Source organism: Astatotilapia calliptera, chromosome 12 (assembly GCF_964374335.1).
Source record: "Astatotilapia calliptera chromosome 12, fAstCal68.1, whole genome shotgun sequence".
Lineage (NCBI taxonomy): Eukaryota > Metazoa > Chordata > Actinopteri > Cichliformes > Cichlidae > Astatotilapia > Astatotilapia calliptera.
Window position 1 is genome coordinate 34,148,752 of NC_137433.1, and position 16,998 is coordinate 34,165,749.

The window sequence follows — 16,998 nt, forward strand, 5'->3', positions numbered from 1 at the left end:
TGCAATGGAGTAGCTACTACCACAGCAAAGGAAGACAAAGCCATTAATTTAGTTGGATAAATCAGTACCACTCATTCTTAAAAATGTAAAACTTTTAAACCAAACTTTAAACTACAGTCTGCCCTTTTTTTAACCGCATAATTAAATTACATTAAGTACTACAATTTGCCTTGTGGAATCAATAAAGCATCCATAAATGTATTTATTTCTGTACATGGTTGTATGAAATGTTCCCTTTATTTGTGCAAAATATGCATGAAATAACTTTAACCTCTTAAACAAGATCACCCCATTTTTTTTATTTTGAAGTCGGTCAGTTTAAATTGGTAATCTTTCCCACAAACACTGATGCTCCACATGCTTAATTAGTCAAATGCTTCTTTAAACAACAGAACAGTTTTCATCTGTGCTGAGGTAGTTCGATAATTATAAACTTATTAAATGGAAACAAATGAGCTTTTCTTTAAAAAATTTATAATGGTATTTCAAAGTAACTCCAAACTTTTGATTAAAATAAAAAATTATCATGTTTTTGGTAGTTTATCATTACCGGCAATGAGAGATGGTTCTACATCTATATACAAGCTTGTATGCGCAACGTCACATGATGAGGTCGAGGAAGATCCCGTAGTGGTTTCCCCCTGAACCCGTGGTGATGGTACTGACCCACATCTTTTTTTCACACCATGGCTCATGTGACAACTCACATGATCAATAGTGGGTCAACGACCCTCAGGACGACCTCCACTAGGGGTCATAGAGTACCTGGGACTCTGCACCATTTGTTTTTAGATCTGAAACTCCTCTCAGATGACATCATCACAAACTCACACGTCTTTTTATTTCAAGCTTAAGCAGATCATGGTTGTCTCTGTTTTGGATCTACGACATTTGTGTTTCTGAGTTGTAGCTGAAGTTTATACACCAACACAGGTTTTTTTTGTATTCCTAAATGACAAAATAAAGCCTCTTTCTACTCTTTCTGCAGATTTTTGGTTTCCTAGCCTTCATGTGCTCTGTCCTGGCGATAGGAAACTACATCTGGGAAAGAAATGAGGGCTCACAGTTTACTGTCTTCCTGCCAAGGCTGGAGGATGATCCTGCTTTCTCATCCTTCCTCACATTCTGGTCCTACGTCATCATCCTCAACACTGTGGTGCCCATCTCTCTCTATGTGAGGTAATAAGTGTGAAATGATGCTTTTATTACCTTGTGTTACTTTTTTACAATGAATTTAACAAAATGAATGCAAAAAAACGCATATATGACTACACGTGCCTCTTTTCAATATCTGCTTGAAGTGTGGAGATCATTCGTCTGGGGAACAGCTTCTACATCGACTGGGACAGGAAAATGTACTATGCCCGCAATGACACCCCTGCTGAGGCTCGTACCACCACTCTGAACGAAGAGCTCGGCCAAATCAAATACGTCTTCAGTGACAAAACTGGAACACTCACCCAGAATATCATGATCTTCAACAAGTGCACTATTAATGGCAAATGCTATGGTAAGAGTTTTAGTCATGAAGCTGAAACAAGAAGACTTTCTACTGAGACTTTCTAAAAATGCATTTTTGGATTCCTTATTCGGAGAAGTTGGATGGTTTTTCACGCACACAAAGGTTTACGTCAGCTGATGCTTTGTTCAATACATTCTCTTCATGTATAATAAAGTTTGATTAAAAATGTTATTCTGCTCTGCAGGAGATGTTTATGACTACACAGGCCAAAGACTAGAAATGAATGAGGTGAGTTTACATATGCAGATTTCAAAATTAAATAAATAAAAAATAGTTTACTGGTCCATATGACTGACTGACAGATGGCGTCTCCAATGCAGTGGTAAAGTTTGGTTTCCCTGAAATAGAATTTTTGGATAGGTTTAAGGAAGGTAGTTAAGAGAAACATTGGACAGAATTCCTGGTCCCTGGTATGTTGAACAGTTTTCCTTTTAGACTGCTGCTCCTTTACTTTCTGTGATTTCTATATTTAGACAGTTAAACAACTTTAGTTCTTTACCAGGTTTACAGTGATTTCACAGGATTATATTATTAAATTAGTTAAAGTTTCTGACACATTTTAGTGTTCTTATAACAGACTCAGTGTGCACTCCTCTCACCTCTCCTCATCAGCCTAAGCAGGTCCAGTTACATTTCTTTCCCTCTCTGCTTTATCCTTCTTTCTTTCTTACTTCTTTTTTTCTTGTTGTACATTTACTCCTGCAGTATACAGACACAGTAGACTTCTCCTTCAATCCGTTAGCCGACTCTCGGTTCGTCTTCCACGACCATTCTCTGGTGGAGGCGGTGAAGCTGGAGAACACGGAGGTCCACGCCTTCTTCAGGCTGCTGGCTCTCTGCCACACTGTCATGGCCGAGGAGAAGAAAGAAGGTGAGGACGGTACAGATGTTTCAGTGAGCAGTTAAAAGGCAGTATGTGTGTTTTCCAGTCCTTTTTTTATTCAGCAGTTTATTGTAGAGGTCCTCCAATGAAAGAAGCTCTGGCTTGAAACTGATCAACGTGAAAGCATTTTTTGCTGCAGCTAGAATTATGAACTTTAATAAATAATCATATTTGCCCTGCTAAATATAAACTTTTTGTTCTCCAGGAGAGCTTTTCTACCAGGCCCAGTCGCCAGATGAGGGGGCTCTGGTGACCGCAGCCAGAAACTTTGGATTTGTCTTCCGCTCACGAACACCAGACAGTATTTCCATCGTGGAAATGGGAAAGCAATGCAACTATGAACTCCTGGCCATCCTGGATTTCAACAATGTCCGCAAGAGGATGTCAGTCATAGGTATATACATACTATATATGTATCTATATATCTGTATATGCTTTCCTATTTAGCTCTCATACAGACTGCTCTTTTTTCCACTGCAATTTGAAACATTGTTTGTTTTCATGTATGTACATTTTTGTATGCAGTGAGGAGTCCAGAGGGCAAGCTGTCTCTTTACTGCAAAGGTGCCGACACAATCATCTACGAAAGGCTGCACCAGTCCTGCAGCAAGCTGATGGATGTCACGACAGAGCATCTTAATGTTAGTATTATTTCTGTGTGTGTGTTCAAAGAGAGATATTTGACTCTGCTAGGCTATGTCAACTGCATTTGTACGTAGTTCATCCCTACATGCATTTGGATTTGGGATGAACTTGCTTCCCCGGAGCAACAAATTATTAAATTTATATACAAGTATCTCTGATAATCATGATGAAAAACCTTAATTTGTATAATACTTTGCACTGTCCAAAATGTCTGAGCGAGTGCAAAGATAACCAGGTTCAATCTCCACTAATGACCCAAATTTGAGGCCGTACTGACAGAATAAAGAGACATAACATAATAGATGTTTTTAAGTTCATTTTAAAGCAGCAGTTCAAACTAGTGGATTGTTAAGTGGAGTTGAGTACACATTAATTCTTGAGCAATATAAGGCTGTAAAGGTAACAGGCACAACCTCTCACATAATACTTTAAGTAAAGTGCTGTAAGTATAGCACTATTTTTAAACAAACGTGTCGGTACGTTCTTTGTCTTACTGACAGGAAAGGAAATAAAAGATTTAAATTCATGCTTTATGGAAGGAGTTTGTTTGTGTGGGTTTGATATAAGATAAATTGCAGTTCTCATAGTCATCATAAATGGGGATAGATATCCACCACAGCTTCATTTGACTTTATTTGCCTTGTTTTAAATATTTGTGTTTGGACAACACCAGAGCTGTAGCGCAGGTACGTCAGAAAAAGCTGCCATGTTCAAAGTGCCTTTCTTTATTCCTCCTTCTTCTACGTCTGTTCTTTTAGGGAAGTTTTGGGAAAGTTCTGATTAATTTCTCGCTGTCATTTTTGCTCCTCTAATCTTGAACTGAGCAAGAGTTTGACTTTTGTTTATATGTGCAAATGCCTTGAGCTTGTGTGTGCGTTTGTGTATTAGTGTGTGTGTGTACCTTCTAGTATCCAGCGTTCATCCATATAAGTATACGCATGTGGAATTTCTGCAGGAATTTGCAGGGGATGGGCTGCGGACTCTTGCTCTTGCTTACAAGGATCTGGATGAGGAGTACTTTAACCAGTGGATACAGCGCCACCATGAGGCCAACACTGCACTGGAGGATAGAGAGGGCAAACTGGACCAGTTGTATGAGGAGATAGAGAAGGATCTCCTGGTAAGACGATAAAGGCAGCTCATACTGTAAAAACATAACTGTGTGGTAAAATGAACAGCATTCTGATTATGTGTGTGTTCTGTGTGTGTTCAGCTGCTTGGAGCAACAGCCATAGAGGACAAGTTGCAAGATGGAGTACCTCAGACTATCGAGCAGCTGTCTAAGGCTGACATCAAAATCTGGGTTTTGACCGGTGACAAGCAAGGTACATAACTTTGAATAAGATGAAAGTTAATGCGTATGGGGAACAGACTCCAGTCCACACACGGTGATGTTGATTGTCTGTGTTGCAGAAACCGCAGAGAACATTGGTTACTCATGCAACTTGCTACGGGAAGAGATGAATGATGTCTTCATCATCTCGGGCAACTCACTTGAGGATGTCCAGCAGGAACTGAGGTCAGAGGAAATCTTAGACTAAACATGTTTTACTATCTCATTATGACAGGTTTTCATATACTGTTGATTTTTTTTCTAGAAATGCCCGAACCTCCATGAAGCCAGATGCAGCTGAGAATTCAGAGTTTTTACCCGAAATGGATAAAGGTGTGAAAGTGGTCACAGATGAGGTGGTGAATGGGGAGTACGGCCTGGTCATCAATGGACATAGTTTGGTACATACATACAATTTCAGTTTATGTGCATGCTGTCACTCTCAAACTTTAAAAGATGTGCTTACTTTGTAACTGGCGAGTTGCTGCCGTATGCAAATGCTGTCCTCAGTTTCTTACTTAGAGCCTAATTTTTTATTGAGTATGAAAGATGTGTTTATTTGATGAAACAAGCTCTTCTGGAAGTCCAATAAAATAAAAGTACTGTAGCTACAGTGGGGAACTTTTTTTTTCTATCCATGAAACTTTATTTTGAAAGACATTATGATTTAAAATCATCAAACAGCGATGCAAAAAAAGCCCGACCTTTTTCTTGTGCTCATGTTCCAGTCTTTGTTAACAGTCATGGCTCTGTCAGTCACACGTTTTTTATTGCCTGTCTTCTTCTAAGCTCACCTTTTTCTTACCCCCTCTGTCCCTCAGGCATACGCTTTGGAGCACAGCCTGGAGCTGGAGTTCCTAAGGACGGCATGCATGTGCAAAGCAGTGATCTGCTGCAGGGTGACTCCTCTGCAGAAGGCTCAGGTGGTCGAGCTGGTCAAGAAGTACAAGAAGGCAGTCACACTGGCAATTGGGGATGGAGCCAATGATGTCAGCATGATCAAAGGTAGCAGAAGAAACTCAAACTGCTTCATATGAACCTCCTGTTTGTTCTCCAATGCTTTCCCAAGTTTGTTTTTATATATATATATATATATATATATATATATATATATATATATATATATATATATATATATATATATATATATATATATATATATATATATATATATTAATTAGTCTTTCTTCATTCTCATTTTTCTCCCCACACAGCGGCTCATATAGGTGTGGGCATCTCAGGCCAGGAGGGCATGCAGGCTGTGCTGTCCAGCGATTACTCCTTTGCCCAGTTCCGTTTCCTGCAGCGCCTCCTGCTGGTGCACGGCCGTTGGTCCTACCTGCGCATGTGCAAGTTCTTGCGCTACTTCTTCTACAAAAACTTCACCTTCACCTTCGTCCATTTCTGGTTTGCCTTCTTCTGTGGTTTCTCTGCGCAGGTGAGAGACGAGTAGTTACAAAATTATGATCGAGCCATTGCAGAAATGCCTTTAACCTGCATTTTCCTTGTAGTCAAGTTAGACTAAACATAATATGACATTCAATCTGTAAATAATTATATATAAACACTCACTTCATTGTGTGTCATGAAAAGGCAGAACAAACCAGTTAGAGAAGTCATAGTGAGATCTGAATTTTAGTATGTAAATGAGAATGGAAGGGGTAGAAAAACCCCCAAACTGTACTAAAACTCTGAACAGCAGACATATTATTAACGATTTGTCTTTATACAGTAATTTTAAAAAATGAGACATGAAGCAGAATAACACCAGTTACACCAGAGCCTAGGTACGGTCAGTGTAAATAAGAAAAATACCAAATTATTTTGAAAGGAAAATAAGAGATACAAAAAATAACATCAGTTTACAAATTTCAAATATGATGCTGCACATTTTGAATGATAATGTGAAGTCTGTTAATGTACTTCATTTCAATTGAGTCCAAAATTGAAGAAGTTGGTTAAAGGTCCACTTCTGTTTTTGCTTTTCAGACTGTGTATGATGAGTGGTTTATAACGCTCTACAATCTGATGTACACAGCACTACCTGTACTGGGAATGAGTCTATTTGATCAGGTAATGGGATCATCTGTATGCATGAAAATATCATGGCCATAAATCTGAGCTCAAATGAATTCCTTCCCGCCAAAAAAAAAGAAAGAAAAAGAAAACCCCCCAAAACAAACCCAAACCAACTAAAAAAGGATCTAATGTCTTTGTCTCCCCCTGCTGGTTAGGATGTGAATGATGTGTGGAGTTTCCAGCATCCTCAGCTCTATGTTCCAGGTCAACTCAACCTGTACTTCAGCAAGAAGTCCTTCTTCAAATGCGCCCTCCACAGCTGCTACAGCTCCTTGGTGCTCTTTTTTATCCCCTATGCTGCTATGTATGACACAGTGAGGGATGATGGGAAGGACATCGCTGACTACCAGTCCTTCGCCCTCCTCACTCAGACATGTCTGCTGTTTGCCGTCAGCATCCAGGTATCCAGAAACCTTTCTTTTGCATAATTTTTCAAATGTTTATTTGTTTATTATAAAACGTATATAACTATAGAACCTGCTGGCTGTCTTTGCCCATAGCTGGGGTTTGAGATGTCCTACTGGACGGCAGTTAACACGTTCTTCGTGTTGGGAAGCCTGGCGATGTACTTTGCTGTCACATTCACCATGTACAGTAACGGCATGTTCACCATATTGCCATCAGCCTTCCCTTTCATAGGTGAGTGACAAACTTGCCATCTCTGACAGCTTTGAGTATCCAATCCATAAATGTAACAATGTGTTTTTTTTGACTGCATGTCTGCTCCGGCTGCTCACTCTTTTATATGAGGCTAAAGTTAATCTCAAGTAATTCAAATAAGACTAACAGTGTTTGAATTGTGTTTGGTATCTTTGCAGAACGTCTGCTTTATGAGGTCACGTGGTAGTGGCTTTCAACATGTTTGTTTTTCTCACTAAATTGATCTACATAGTCTTGGAAAGTTGTAAAATTTGGGATAAATACTTCTTTTTTTCCCCGCTTATTCTCTATATACAAAATCAACATTCAATTTTTCTTAAATTGAAACAGTTCTGTTTTAATACTTTAAAATGTTGAAACATTACTTTTTTTTACATAAAATCTCCTTCTTGATTTAAAGGCCTTTCTTTTTAGGCTACCACAATGTGCAACAATATTTGACAGTCTGAGTGTCTTTAGACTGGGAAAAGCTGAGACACCGTTTAAAGTAACACACAATCCTCTAACGCTGGGCATGCACTGTGCCATTTCTGGCCCATTTTGAGCCGATTTTTCAGTCGTGCGACCGTTTTGGTGATTGGCCCGAGTTTCGCCTTCATCATGTGTCGTGCATCGTGTAGTATACGTGGGGTAACGAGAAGTGATTAACACCTCACGACCAGCTCCCGATCATCAGTCGTTTGGTCGTAAGAAAATCCAACCTGTTTGAAATCCTGTCTGCCGCCGTGAGGGTGTCAGCGCAGCCTCTCACACTGCGCACACGCAAACACAGAAATGAAAGTGAAAAGACGGCGCAGCACGGCAGTGCGGCGTGTGATCTGGACACAAGCGATGAAAGCACAACTTGTAGAACTTTGGCAAGCTCATCTGAGCTATTTCGATGTGGCCTCACAAAATTATCACGACCACAACAACCATGAAAATAGTTGGATGGACAATGCTGCTCAATCACAGCTGCCCGATTAATGTTTTTCATTAGCAATTTAGCAGAGTTGATGGTGGTGGTGTGCGTGTCTGTGTGAGTGAAAGACAGAGAGCAAGAGGCAGATTTTGTGTTATAACCTTCATTTTATGGACGCACAGTGTGAGCACTCAGGTCGCATCAGAGCATAGTGGCATAGTGTATAGTGGGAGACCCTGCATCGTGACCTACGAACTTCTAACCCCTGCGAGTCAATCGTACAGTTTGAGCTGAATAACGCGACTGAAAAAAATCGCACAGTGCATGCCCAGCTTAAGAGCTTTCACTGCTTCACCCTGGTGTTTTACAGTAGATACCTCTATATATAAGGCTGGAGCCCACCAAAACAACTCCCTGATAACGACTGTGTGATGACTATTCTTCCCGTCCCATGAAGGCCACCTGGGTTGGCTGGCAGACTGTTTACTTAGCCTGATAGTGCGAAGGACACTGTCTCCGCTGAACTCTGGACACACACACACACTTACACTGACAAGCACTCACTCATCCCCCTCCCTTTCCAACGCCTTCGATGCTTGTGCCCTACCGGGGAAGATAGCAGTCAACTGGACCAGCGCAGATGCTGCAGGACCGGATGCGCTGTCTACGCCGGCTCTCTCTTACCCTTTACCCGCCCCTGTTGCTTGTCTCGTGTTTCTATGGTGTATTGATAGTCATGTGCTTTTGTGCTGAGGTGTTTTTTCTGTTATCAAACTGTTCTCCCACCAGGAGCTCAGTCTGAGTGGAGTTTTTTTTTCTCCTCCTCTTACCTCATGTAGTGTATTTTCGTTGTTTTTTCCTATCAGCCTACCTTTCTGACATGTCTCCCCAATGTGATGTTTGTGTAAAGTTGGTCAGAAGGTTCCTTTGTGAGTGCGCATGCGCCATTAGCGTGCTGCCTGCTGTAACCCCTAATTTCCCTCGGGATGAATAAAGTATTCTGATTCTGATACTGAGGTGTCAGTATTTAAGGAGGTCTGAAATGACAAGGCAATGGAGCCTTTTTGGGTCACAATGATCTGTGGCGACCTGGCTTGTTGTCTAGGAAAAATAATTGTAAGACTATTTAAAATGATTTTAATAACAAGATATTTATAAGAGATAATTAAAAAACCTCTTTGGGGGGAAAGGATAAATTTGAGAACAGAGATACTGCACTCTAACACATCACCTGTAATACAATCTCTTAAAATGAGTATTTCGATGTGAGGACAGCCTGGTCTTACTAAATGTTCACGTGTGTCTAAACATTTAAAATGATATTTACCCCAAGTTATTTTCTTTTTGTTTTGATTATTTTGCCTCAACATGAACATTTGTAACCTTTAGTAAAGTGGAGCTATTACACCTATTACCTTTTTTTATTTGTGGACTCCACGAATACTAATTATCCTTTCTAATGACTCATCTGTTGTTAGGAGAATAATCCAATATTCTTCATGTTTTCATTGCTCTGAGGGTTAACAGGTTAATTTGATATCCATAAAATAGAACAGAATTCATATATAGGGATAAAAGTCTGGGCCAGGAGTACTGTAAATAAAAACTCTTCACACCTGTAATAATACAAACCTTATGTATGTGTGTGTTTATTCAGGAACAGCACGAAACTCCCTGAACCAGCCCAACGTTTGGCTGACGATCTTCCTCACTTCCATCCTGTGTGTCCTTCCCGTCATTACCAACCGTTTCCTGATGATTCAGCTCTGCCCCACCATCAATGATAAGGTAGCAGAGGAGATGCAGCTCTACCTGCTGTGCTTGACTATCATGGGAAACTCACACCTCCATTTTTTTAGGTGTTAGACTTTTTAAGAATCTGCCGGGAAGCTGGTTTAGGGCAGTGAGACGCTTCCTCCTCTCAGTGTGACTTTCGGTTTCTGAGGAAATCATCTTCAGTGTCCTTTTTAAACTATTGCTAATAAACAAGTGTCAAAAAACAGGGAAAAGGTCATTTTACAGTAACGTTTTACTCACAACAAAGTAATCTAGAAACATGGCATAGAAAACTACTCGAAACTAATTCATCGTACTTCAACAGCTAACTTGCCAAAAACAAGTACAGGTTAAAAAGCAGAGCTTATTGAGAATCAAGGGTCAGTGAGTTGAATTGCAGTTTGAGGGTGCAACCTGAATTCTGTGTACCTGAGATACAAGATAGACAAACAAGACGTGATTCATCCTTTAACTAGTTTATTTGGATAGATGTGTTTACTCCTGAGATTCAAACCCACGGCTCTCTGAGGAGTTTCTCAAAGGATTTGTCTTTTTAAAGGTTTTCTCACATATACAATATGTTTAAGATGGACCTTCTGGCTTCTTATTTAACTAAATGTTTCCTTAAAACACCCACTCCTGCATTATAACTGTCTCATTTCCTCCCCAAATGTTAGGTTATGTTCAAAGTGAGGCAGGCGAAAGCAACACCTGCTCCACCAACTCGACGTGCCCGCATCCGTCGCACCAGCTCCCGCCGTTCGGGCTACGCCTTCTCGCACGCACAGGGCTATGGGGACCTGGTGACATCGGGTCGGTTCCTGCGGCGTCCTGCCCTGACACGATCTTCTGGTTTCACCCACGCAGGCCGCACCACTACTAGCTTCAGTCCAATGGGACGATCGGCCGGTTACAGCCCAACGGGACGTCCTCAGAATAACAAGGTCCCAGACGTGGAGGTGACTTCCCTGCAGATGTATAGGACAATCACAGATTCTGCTCCCTGATGGACAGCACATTTAGGACTCTGTGGAGAAATTTGGGAGCAAATAATTAACTACTGACTGGAGAGCTACATGATGTTGGCAGCCAGAAGTGTTCAAAGGTCCTATTTGTTGCAATGAAGAGCTTGCTTGGGCTTTCCAGAGAAGTTCATGTCAAAGATTTTTCATACCTACACAGAAGACGAGGTTTGAAGAGTACATGACTTTAGCTCCTTACATTTTTCTCTGAAATGGTGTCATCAAAGGGAACTACAGCAACAAATGTAGCCACTTATGATGGGTATATGAATCGTCTTCTTAAGATGCCAGCGGATGAGAGGGTGATTAATGAAAGCTTTCTGTCAATATAGATAACAACCGGGTGCTTTGTCTTCAAATAGGAAAGGAAACAATATGTCATCATGTTTACAGGCTACCCAGTCCACCTGGGAGTCCAGCTGGAAAGCAGTGTTTGCAGAGGAAATAACGAGCAAAGCCATGTTGCACAAGATATTGACTTTTTAAAATCTTTTTAAAGCATTTTATTTTCTTAATTTGAAAGCTGTACAAGCGGTCAGCACTTTGGCTGTGTCACAGTGGCAGTGGGGAATAACCAAACGTATCATAAACTGCTTCTTCTAATACAATACCATATTAAGGGCCCAGGGGTGGAGCGGGGTGTAATACTCAGAGAAGAAAACTCATAAATTTATAAGAGAAATGTCAAGGAATCGCATCACTTAAATTTAAGGTTTGGTAAAACCAAAAAGTCACAGAAAGTAGATTTTGGTATGTTGATAGAGTCAGTTGAGACTTATTTAAACACTGTTATTGATCCAAAAATGAATTAAAACATTTCAATGGAGAGAAATGTCGTTGGCGTTGTAGCAACATTTGTACAAAATTTAAATTTGTGAGGTCTCTGCCCCATAATGAGTTTATTTATTTTATTAAAGTTGAGCGCCCTGAATACCCAGAGGTGGGTAGAGTAGCCAAACATTGTACTCAAGTAATAGTAGCACTACCTCAACATAGTTTTACTCAAGTAAAAGTAAAAAGTAGCCGTCCAAGAAATTACTCAAGTAAGAGTAAAAAAGTATTTAGTGAAAATGGCTACTTGAGTACTGAGTAACTGATAATAACATCTGATTTAATGTTTAAAAATGAGCCAATCAGACAGACAAAAATCTGAAGTTTAATACTGAAAAGCAAAATAAAAATACTACATATAAAAAAAAAAACATAATTACAAAATAATAAATCTAATCTTTTCAAAATCATTATGAAACTAATATTTAGAGATGGTAATATAAATGTTGCTAGAATTGGGTAAAGTACTTCCAGTAACAATACATGGTGATACTTTACTTCTCCAAATGGCACAACAGGCTCAGCAGATAGAATAACATTAAAACAACAAACCTTATGTACAAACAAGAAGTCTCACTTTGACATAAACTGTAGGTCTGTGTCTGTGTCTCGTGCATTTTTGGTTATTATTTTGTTTATTATTGTTTATTATTCATTAAATTAAGTTACTCACACTGAGTAGAGTAGCAAGAATTTCTTCCTCAAGTAAGAGTAACAAGACTTCATAATATTATTACTCGAGTAAAAGTAAAAAGTACAGTGTAGAAAAACTCCTTGAAAGCATTTTTTTCCTCCAAAACGTTACTCAAGTAAATGTAACTGAGTAAATGTAATTAGTTACTACCCACCACTGTTAATACCCCATAATACACCAAAATAAAAAGCAATAATAATGTTTATATGGCCATAATATTCCAGGTTTACACTTTGTGGTTTGTTTGTTTTTATTTGTGTTTATTGTTTTCTTGTGTGCTGAAAGCATTTCACCAAACTTGCCAAATTTGGGAAAACTTGGCAAAAAATATCTTTTTTTTTTATTTACATCCAAACTGTTTAGATATTTAAATAATAAAATAAATCCTGGAGTATAATGAGGTATACTCTTTGCTTCAAGTAAGTTATTGCTTACCTAAAACAAATTATTAGTAAAGGTCAATTTCTTATGAAGCCCCACAGCCCACTGCCCGTTTTTGATTTCTGCCACATTTGATTGATATTAAACACCTGTTCAATGATCCCAGTCTGCTGCTTTTAAGGATAAATTGCAAAATAAATGTGAGGAACTCACGAGATAATTGAAGAGATATGTGAAAAGTACATACAAATATTTTGGACATTGTATCAGTATTCATCAGCGTGTAAACAGAATTAACGAGAAGATATGACTCCTTGGTTGAATGACTCCAAACATTCCCAGCTTGGTGACAAATGTGGGAATGGTGTTCAAGGCTTTTACGTCAATATCTTATAAATCAAAATCAACCCAAACTTTATCTCATTATAAGAGAGTGGACCAAAAATAACTTTTGCAGTTATACATTAACAAACCCTTTCATGTTTATGTGGCTGTGCTGTAGTCATCAAATGGTGCAACATGTGGAGCATAGTGGTAATGTAAATAAGTTAAAGGGCATATCCTACTTGAACAGCACGGGGATACCAACCCAAAGGTTTCCGGTCTACCGGCTTATTATTTTTTACCAAAAATTAAAGGACAGATTGTTCTTTATGTTTCCACAAAGTGGTCTTCAATTTTCTGCAGTGCAACTTTATATTCCTTCCTTTTGATTTACGTTTTGGTTACAGCAGCTGATGCATCCAGATGTTGTCTGGAGCTTGTTTCTAACAGACTGAATTGAGTTCCGGCATCCCGGTGTGTCTGAAACACACCTTCTGTGGCAGATTGTGCCTCCTCACTAATGTCCGATTTTCCTCTGCCATTAAACTAGCAAAACCAAAAGGGGAACCTGTTCCTCATCGAACAAGAAAGTGGACTCTGATGGCTGCATAGAACCTAATCCAAGTAAGACATGCTGTAGAAACTTGATAACATCTACCTGTGTTTGGGAGGTTTATCACAATGTACACACACTACAGAGTTGATTAAGAAATCCTTTAATCCGTTCAGGGACACATTTGGCTTCACATTTGTCTTCATGCCACTGAGCACCTGTTTTGTTTTTTGTCTTTTTCGTGCATTAAAACCGAACAGGGTTTAAAAACACTGCTCAGATCATTCCTATGGACTGTGCTGTATAAATAATAATATTTATACCTCATTGTATTTATCAGATCGCGTGCTTGGTAATCACTTTCATTTGAATTTCATGTATTTGCTTTAAGTTGTAATGTATGTCTGCATTTGTCTTTATCACCATCTCTTTCTTCAAGTGTTGTATCAGCCTGCTAAAAATTGGAGCAAAAGAAAACGCACATGCTGCCTTATTATTCAGATAAAATGATATTTTCTTACTTTTCTTATTTTATGCAACTAAGAATGTTTGATCAAAGATAAAGCTGTTAAAAAAACAAATCAAAGCTGATTGCAGATGTTTTAAGTTCAAAAAGGAAAAATGTTATTTTATACAGTGATTTTCAATTATTTGTTATATTAACGATCACTGAAAGCTTAAACAGTGGTCCAAAACTGGTTTGGTATTTGTAAATTAATGATGTTTAATGTCCGATTTCCCCTTTTTGTTCCTTGTCCGGTTGTGAATGTTGACTCTGTAAAATTTAACCCCCAACGATACTTTTTAAAGGCTTCATACATTGTGACTTTAGAATAAACTACAAAGTCACACAGAAATTAATGCTGGAAGTGAGTGTGGTGAAACTGGTTTATATCACAGTTATTATTTACATTATTTACAGTACAGGCATTCTTTATAGAAACAGTTCAGAGTTAGTATAAACGGAAAAAACATTTTCTGTTGTTTTGGAAAATGATACTGCAATTGACCTTTAGCCAAAAGTCAAAATCAACAGAGCAAGTTGAGCTTTGAGTCAGATGTTTCTAATTTCATTACATTAGATCCAACTTCCCATTTTTTCTGACATCTAGTAAATAAATAAAATGCAAATCCTCCAGAGCTCTTTGATGCTTGTGCACGTGTCACAAGCATGGCTTTTATTTTGGACGGCATCTTTAATTAGGAAGAGGGAAGAATCTTGTTAAAATAAACAGTTAAACATAATTTAACAGAGTTTTGTCTGTTTTATTGATCCATAATAAATTAATTAAGGGTAGTCGCAGTCCAAAACACCTTTTCCAAGTGGTATATTAAAAAAAAAAAAAATGGTAGCCATACATATAAATTCCAGCATTTATGAGTTTGTTTTTATTATTACTGCATCTGCTGCCTTGAGTGTAACATAAGGGATTTTTGACAATTGTTTCTCAGACATGACAAAAATCAACTTAGCACTGCTCTTTCTGATATCTCCTTCATGTTGTTTTGTACCTTAAAACGTTTTTACTGCAATAAAAAGATTTGAAAGATCAACATACTTCATCGTTACACTCTTTACTTGTTTTTGTTATTAATACGTTGCACTACTTTCTCAGTAAGTTAATAGTAAGTAATAAAAATGCTGCAAAGTGACACTATAGCTGGAGTTTTCTTCCACTGCAGTTATACTTGCACATAATTGGAACATAAGAAAAAGCAGAAGATGTTTTTCGTCTTTCAGTCTACAACAGCCGTTTTATCGTAACCGCCTCAAATGTTCCTTAACCTGCTGATTTTTTAACCTGTTCTGATGTCATGACATTTTTGTGAACCTTGATCTCTGCCTACTTTCTGGTTTTGCTTGCTGTTTTCCATTTGTTTTAATAAATTACCACAGAGAGCTCCTGCCAACATACACTGTCTGAGACGTTATAATAAAAAACCCAAAACAAAGGTAGTTAACTAAAGCTGCAGAGCATCATTCAAAGGGACAGTCCCCTCTCTAAATCAAAATAATGGTTCCCCTCATTGTCATTCAGTGTCACTCAGTTCCATAACATTCAGCAGCACTATAGATTTTATACATTGAATCTGAAAAGTGGCCCTCACATCTTTTCTCTAAAAGTTTTAAAGTAGAATAGATGAGTTGTGATAGTGGGCGATACTACATGAATCCTTCTCCTTATGTCAGTCACCAAACACACTATGTACCTTGTCATTAATACTATGTAATCAACCCTTTTCACATTTGCAAACCTCAATTCAATTGGGTAAATATCACAATGTTACATTGAAAAGCAACATAATTAGTTGGATATTTTAGCGTCTAAGAATAATTCATAGCGAATGATCAGATTTCAATCTAATCCACCTGTTTTAGGGTGGAGCTTTTAGTTGTCAAACCAGAGGAAAAACTTAAAGAACCATTTGTGGCAAAGCAGATAAGACGAGAGATGAGATCACATAGAGGCAGTCCACTAAATTATCAAGCACTTAAAGTAACATTATTCAGTAGACACTGGAAAATCACCCTGCCACTCCACAGACCTGCACACGAAGCAAACTGGTAACAGAGTTGTTTCATATTAAAGTTTTTGAATTGATGCAAACCCTCCCTTTACTGCACAGACTAAGCACAGAGCATCATGTGCCACAGTTTCACACATGGAGAACAGATTTGTAGTCCGTGGCATCAATGTAGTGGCAGCCATCCTGTTTATAGTTAATCCTGTTAAATGCTGCCATCCATATCAGTATGCTCTGTTTGCAGTGTCCATTGGCATTCTTTTAAGTGTGCTACTGCAAAGCACGCAAAGCATCCATGAAACGCATGAAAAACTACATTGTGAAAACTAGTTCTTGTTTTTCCAGCTAGCTTCAGTATTTCCTCCCTCAATCACCTGGTACAACCTCTCTCCTCTCCCTCTCTTCATCCTCCTCACTCAGCTACAAACTAGAAAATAACAAAAATATAATCTTAAGATTATAAGAGCAAGTGGGGGATCCACAGTTGACAACAGGACAAAACACTGCTAAGTTATGTGAAATCATCAGAATTGAATGTGGGTGAAATAGAAGCTACAGCTTTATAATAATTGGAGAATTTGACTACATGTCGACTCTTACCCGCTTCTTTTTGCTCTGTCTTTCTTTGCTCTCTCCTCTCCTCCCTCTGTCTTTGTGCTGTCACCCAAAAGTTAAATATTACAGTGAATAAAGATGATGACATTTACGAAGGTGGGTAGTAAAACTCGCTTTAATGAATACCTGGAAACGATGGAGGAAATGAAATACACTGATTTCCAAGTGATTGGTTTGAGCGTAAGCTGAAACTTGGTGTGAAACCAGGAGGAAAATTTCTCCTCTCCGTTGATCCTTTAATCAGCATCACTGT

At 38.6% G+C, this 16,998-nt stretch overlaps 1 protein-coding gene and 1 long non-coding RNA gene across 3 annotated transcripts in view; one reads left to right on the plus strand and one right to left on the minus strand.

The window, feature by feature from the left end:
• Nucleotides 1-15,162, plus strand: part of LOC113033059 (phospholipid-transporting ATPase ID-like) — a 48,052-nt gene extending 32,890 nt beyond the window's left edge. Inside the window, exons 12-28 of the mRNA XM_026186337.2 lie at nt 989-1,179; nt 1,302-1,510; nt 1,707-1,750; nt 2,228-2,393; nt 2,611-2,799; nt 2,931-3,046; nt 4,006-4,170; nt 4,264-4,375; nt 4,464-4,569; nt 4,649-4,784; nt 5,205-5,388; nt 5,598-5,821; nt 6,373-6,456; nt 6,618-6,863; nt 6,963-7,101; nt 9,681-9,811; nt 10,477-15,162. Coding sequence (XP_026042122.1) covers nt 989-1,179; nt 1,302-1,510; nt 1,707-1,750; nt 2,228-2,393; nt 2,611-2,799; nt 2,931-3,046; nt 4,006-4,170; nt 4,264-4,375; nt 4,464-4,569; nt 4,649-4,784; nt 5,205-5,388; nt 5,598-5,821; nt 6,373-6,456; nt 6,618-6,863; nt 6,963-7,101; nt 9,681-9,811; nt 10,477-10,806 — 2,772 coding nt within the window. The 3' untranslated portion in view covers nt 10,807-15,162. The remainder of the gene's footprint in view (nt 1-988; nt 1,180-1,301; nt 1,511-1,706; nt 1,751-2,227; nt 2,394-2,610; nt 2,800-2,930; nt 3,047-4,005; nt 4,171-4,263; nt 4,376-4,463; nt 4,570-4,648; nt 4,785-5,204; nt 5,389-5,597; nt 5,822-6,372; nt 6,457-6,617; nt 6,864-6,962; nt 7,102-9,680; nt 9,812-10,476) is intronic.
• LOC113033061 (uncharacterized) lies at nt 10,260-16,993 on the minus strand. Of its 2 annotated transcripts, XR_013912766.1 has the most exons (4): nt 16,872-16,993; nt 16,731-16,787; nt 16,505-16,557; nt 10,260-10,826 (listed from the first exon to the last, which is right to left on the minus strand). It is a non-coding gene; the product is annotated as an uncharacterized LOC113033061 (long non-coding RNA). The 2 variants fall into 2 exon arrangements; XR_003273995.2 differs by lacking the exon at nt 16,505-16,557.
• Between the last annotated feature and the right edge of the window lie 5 nt (nt 16,994-16,998).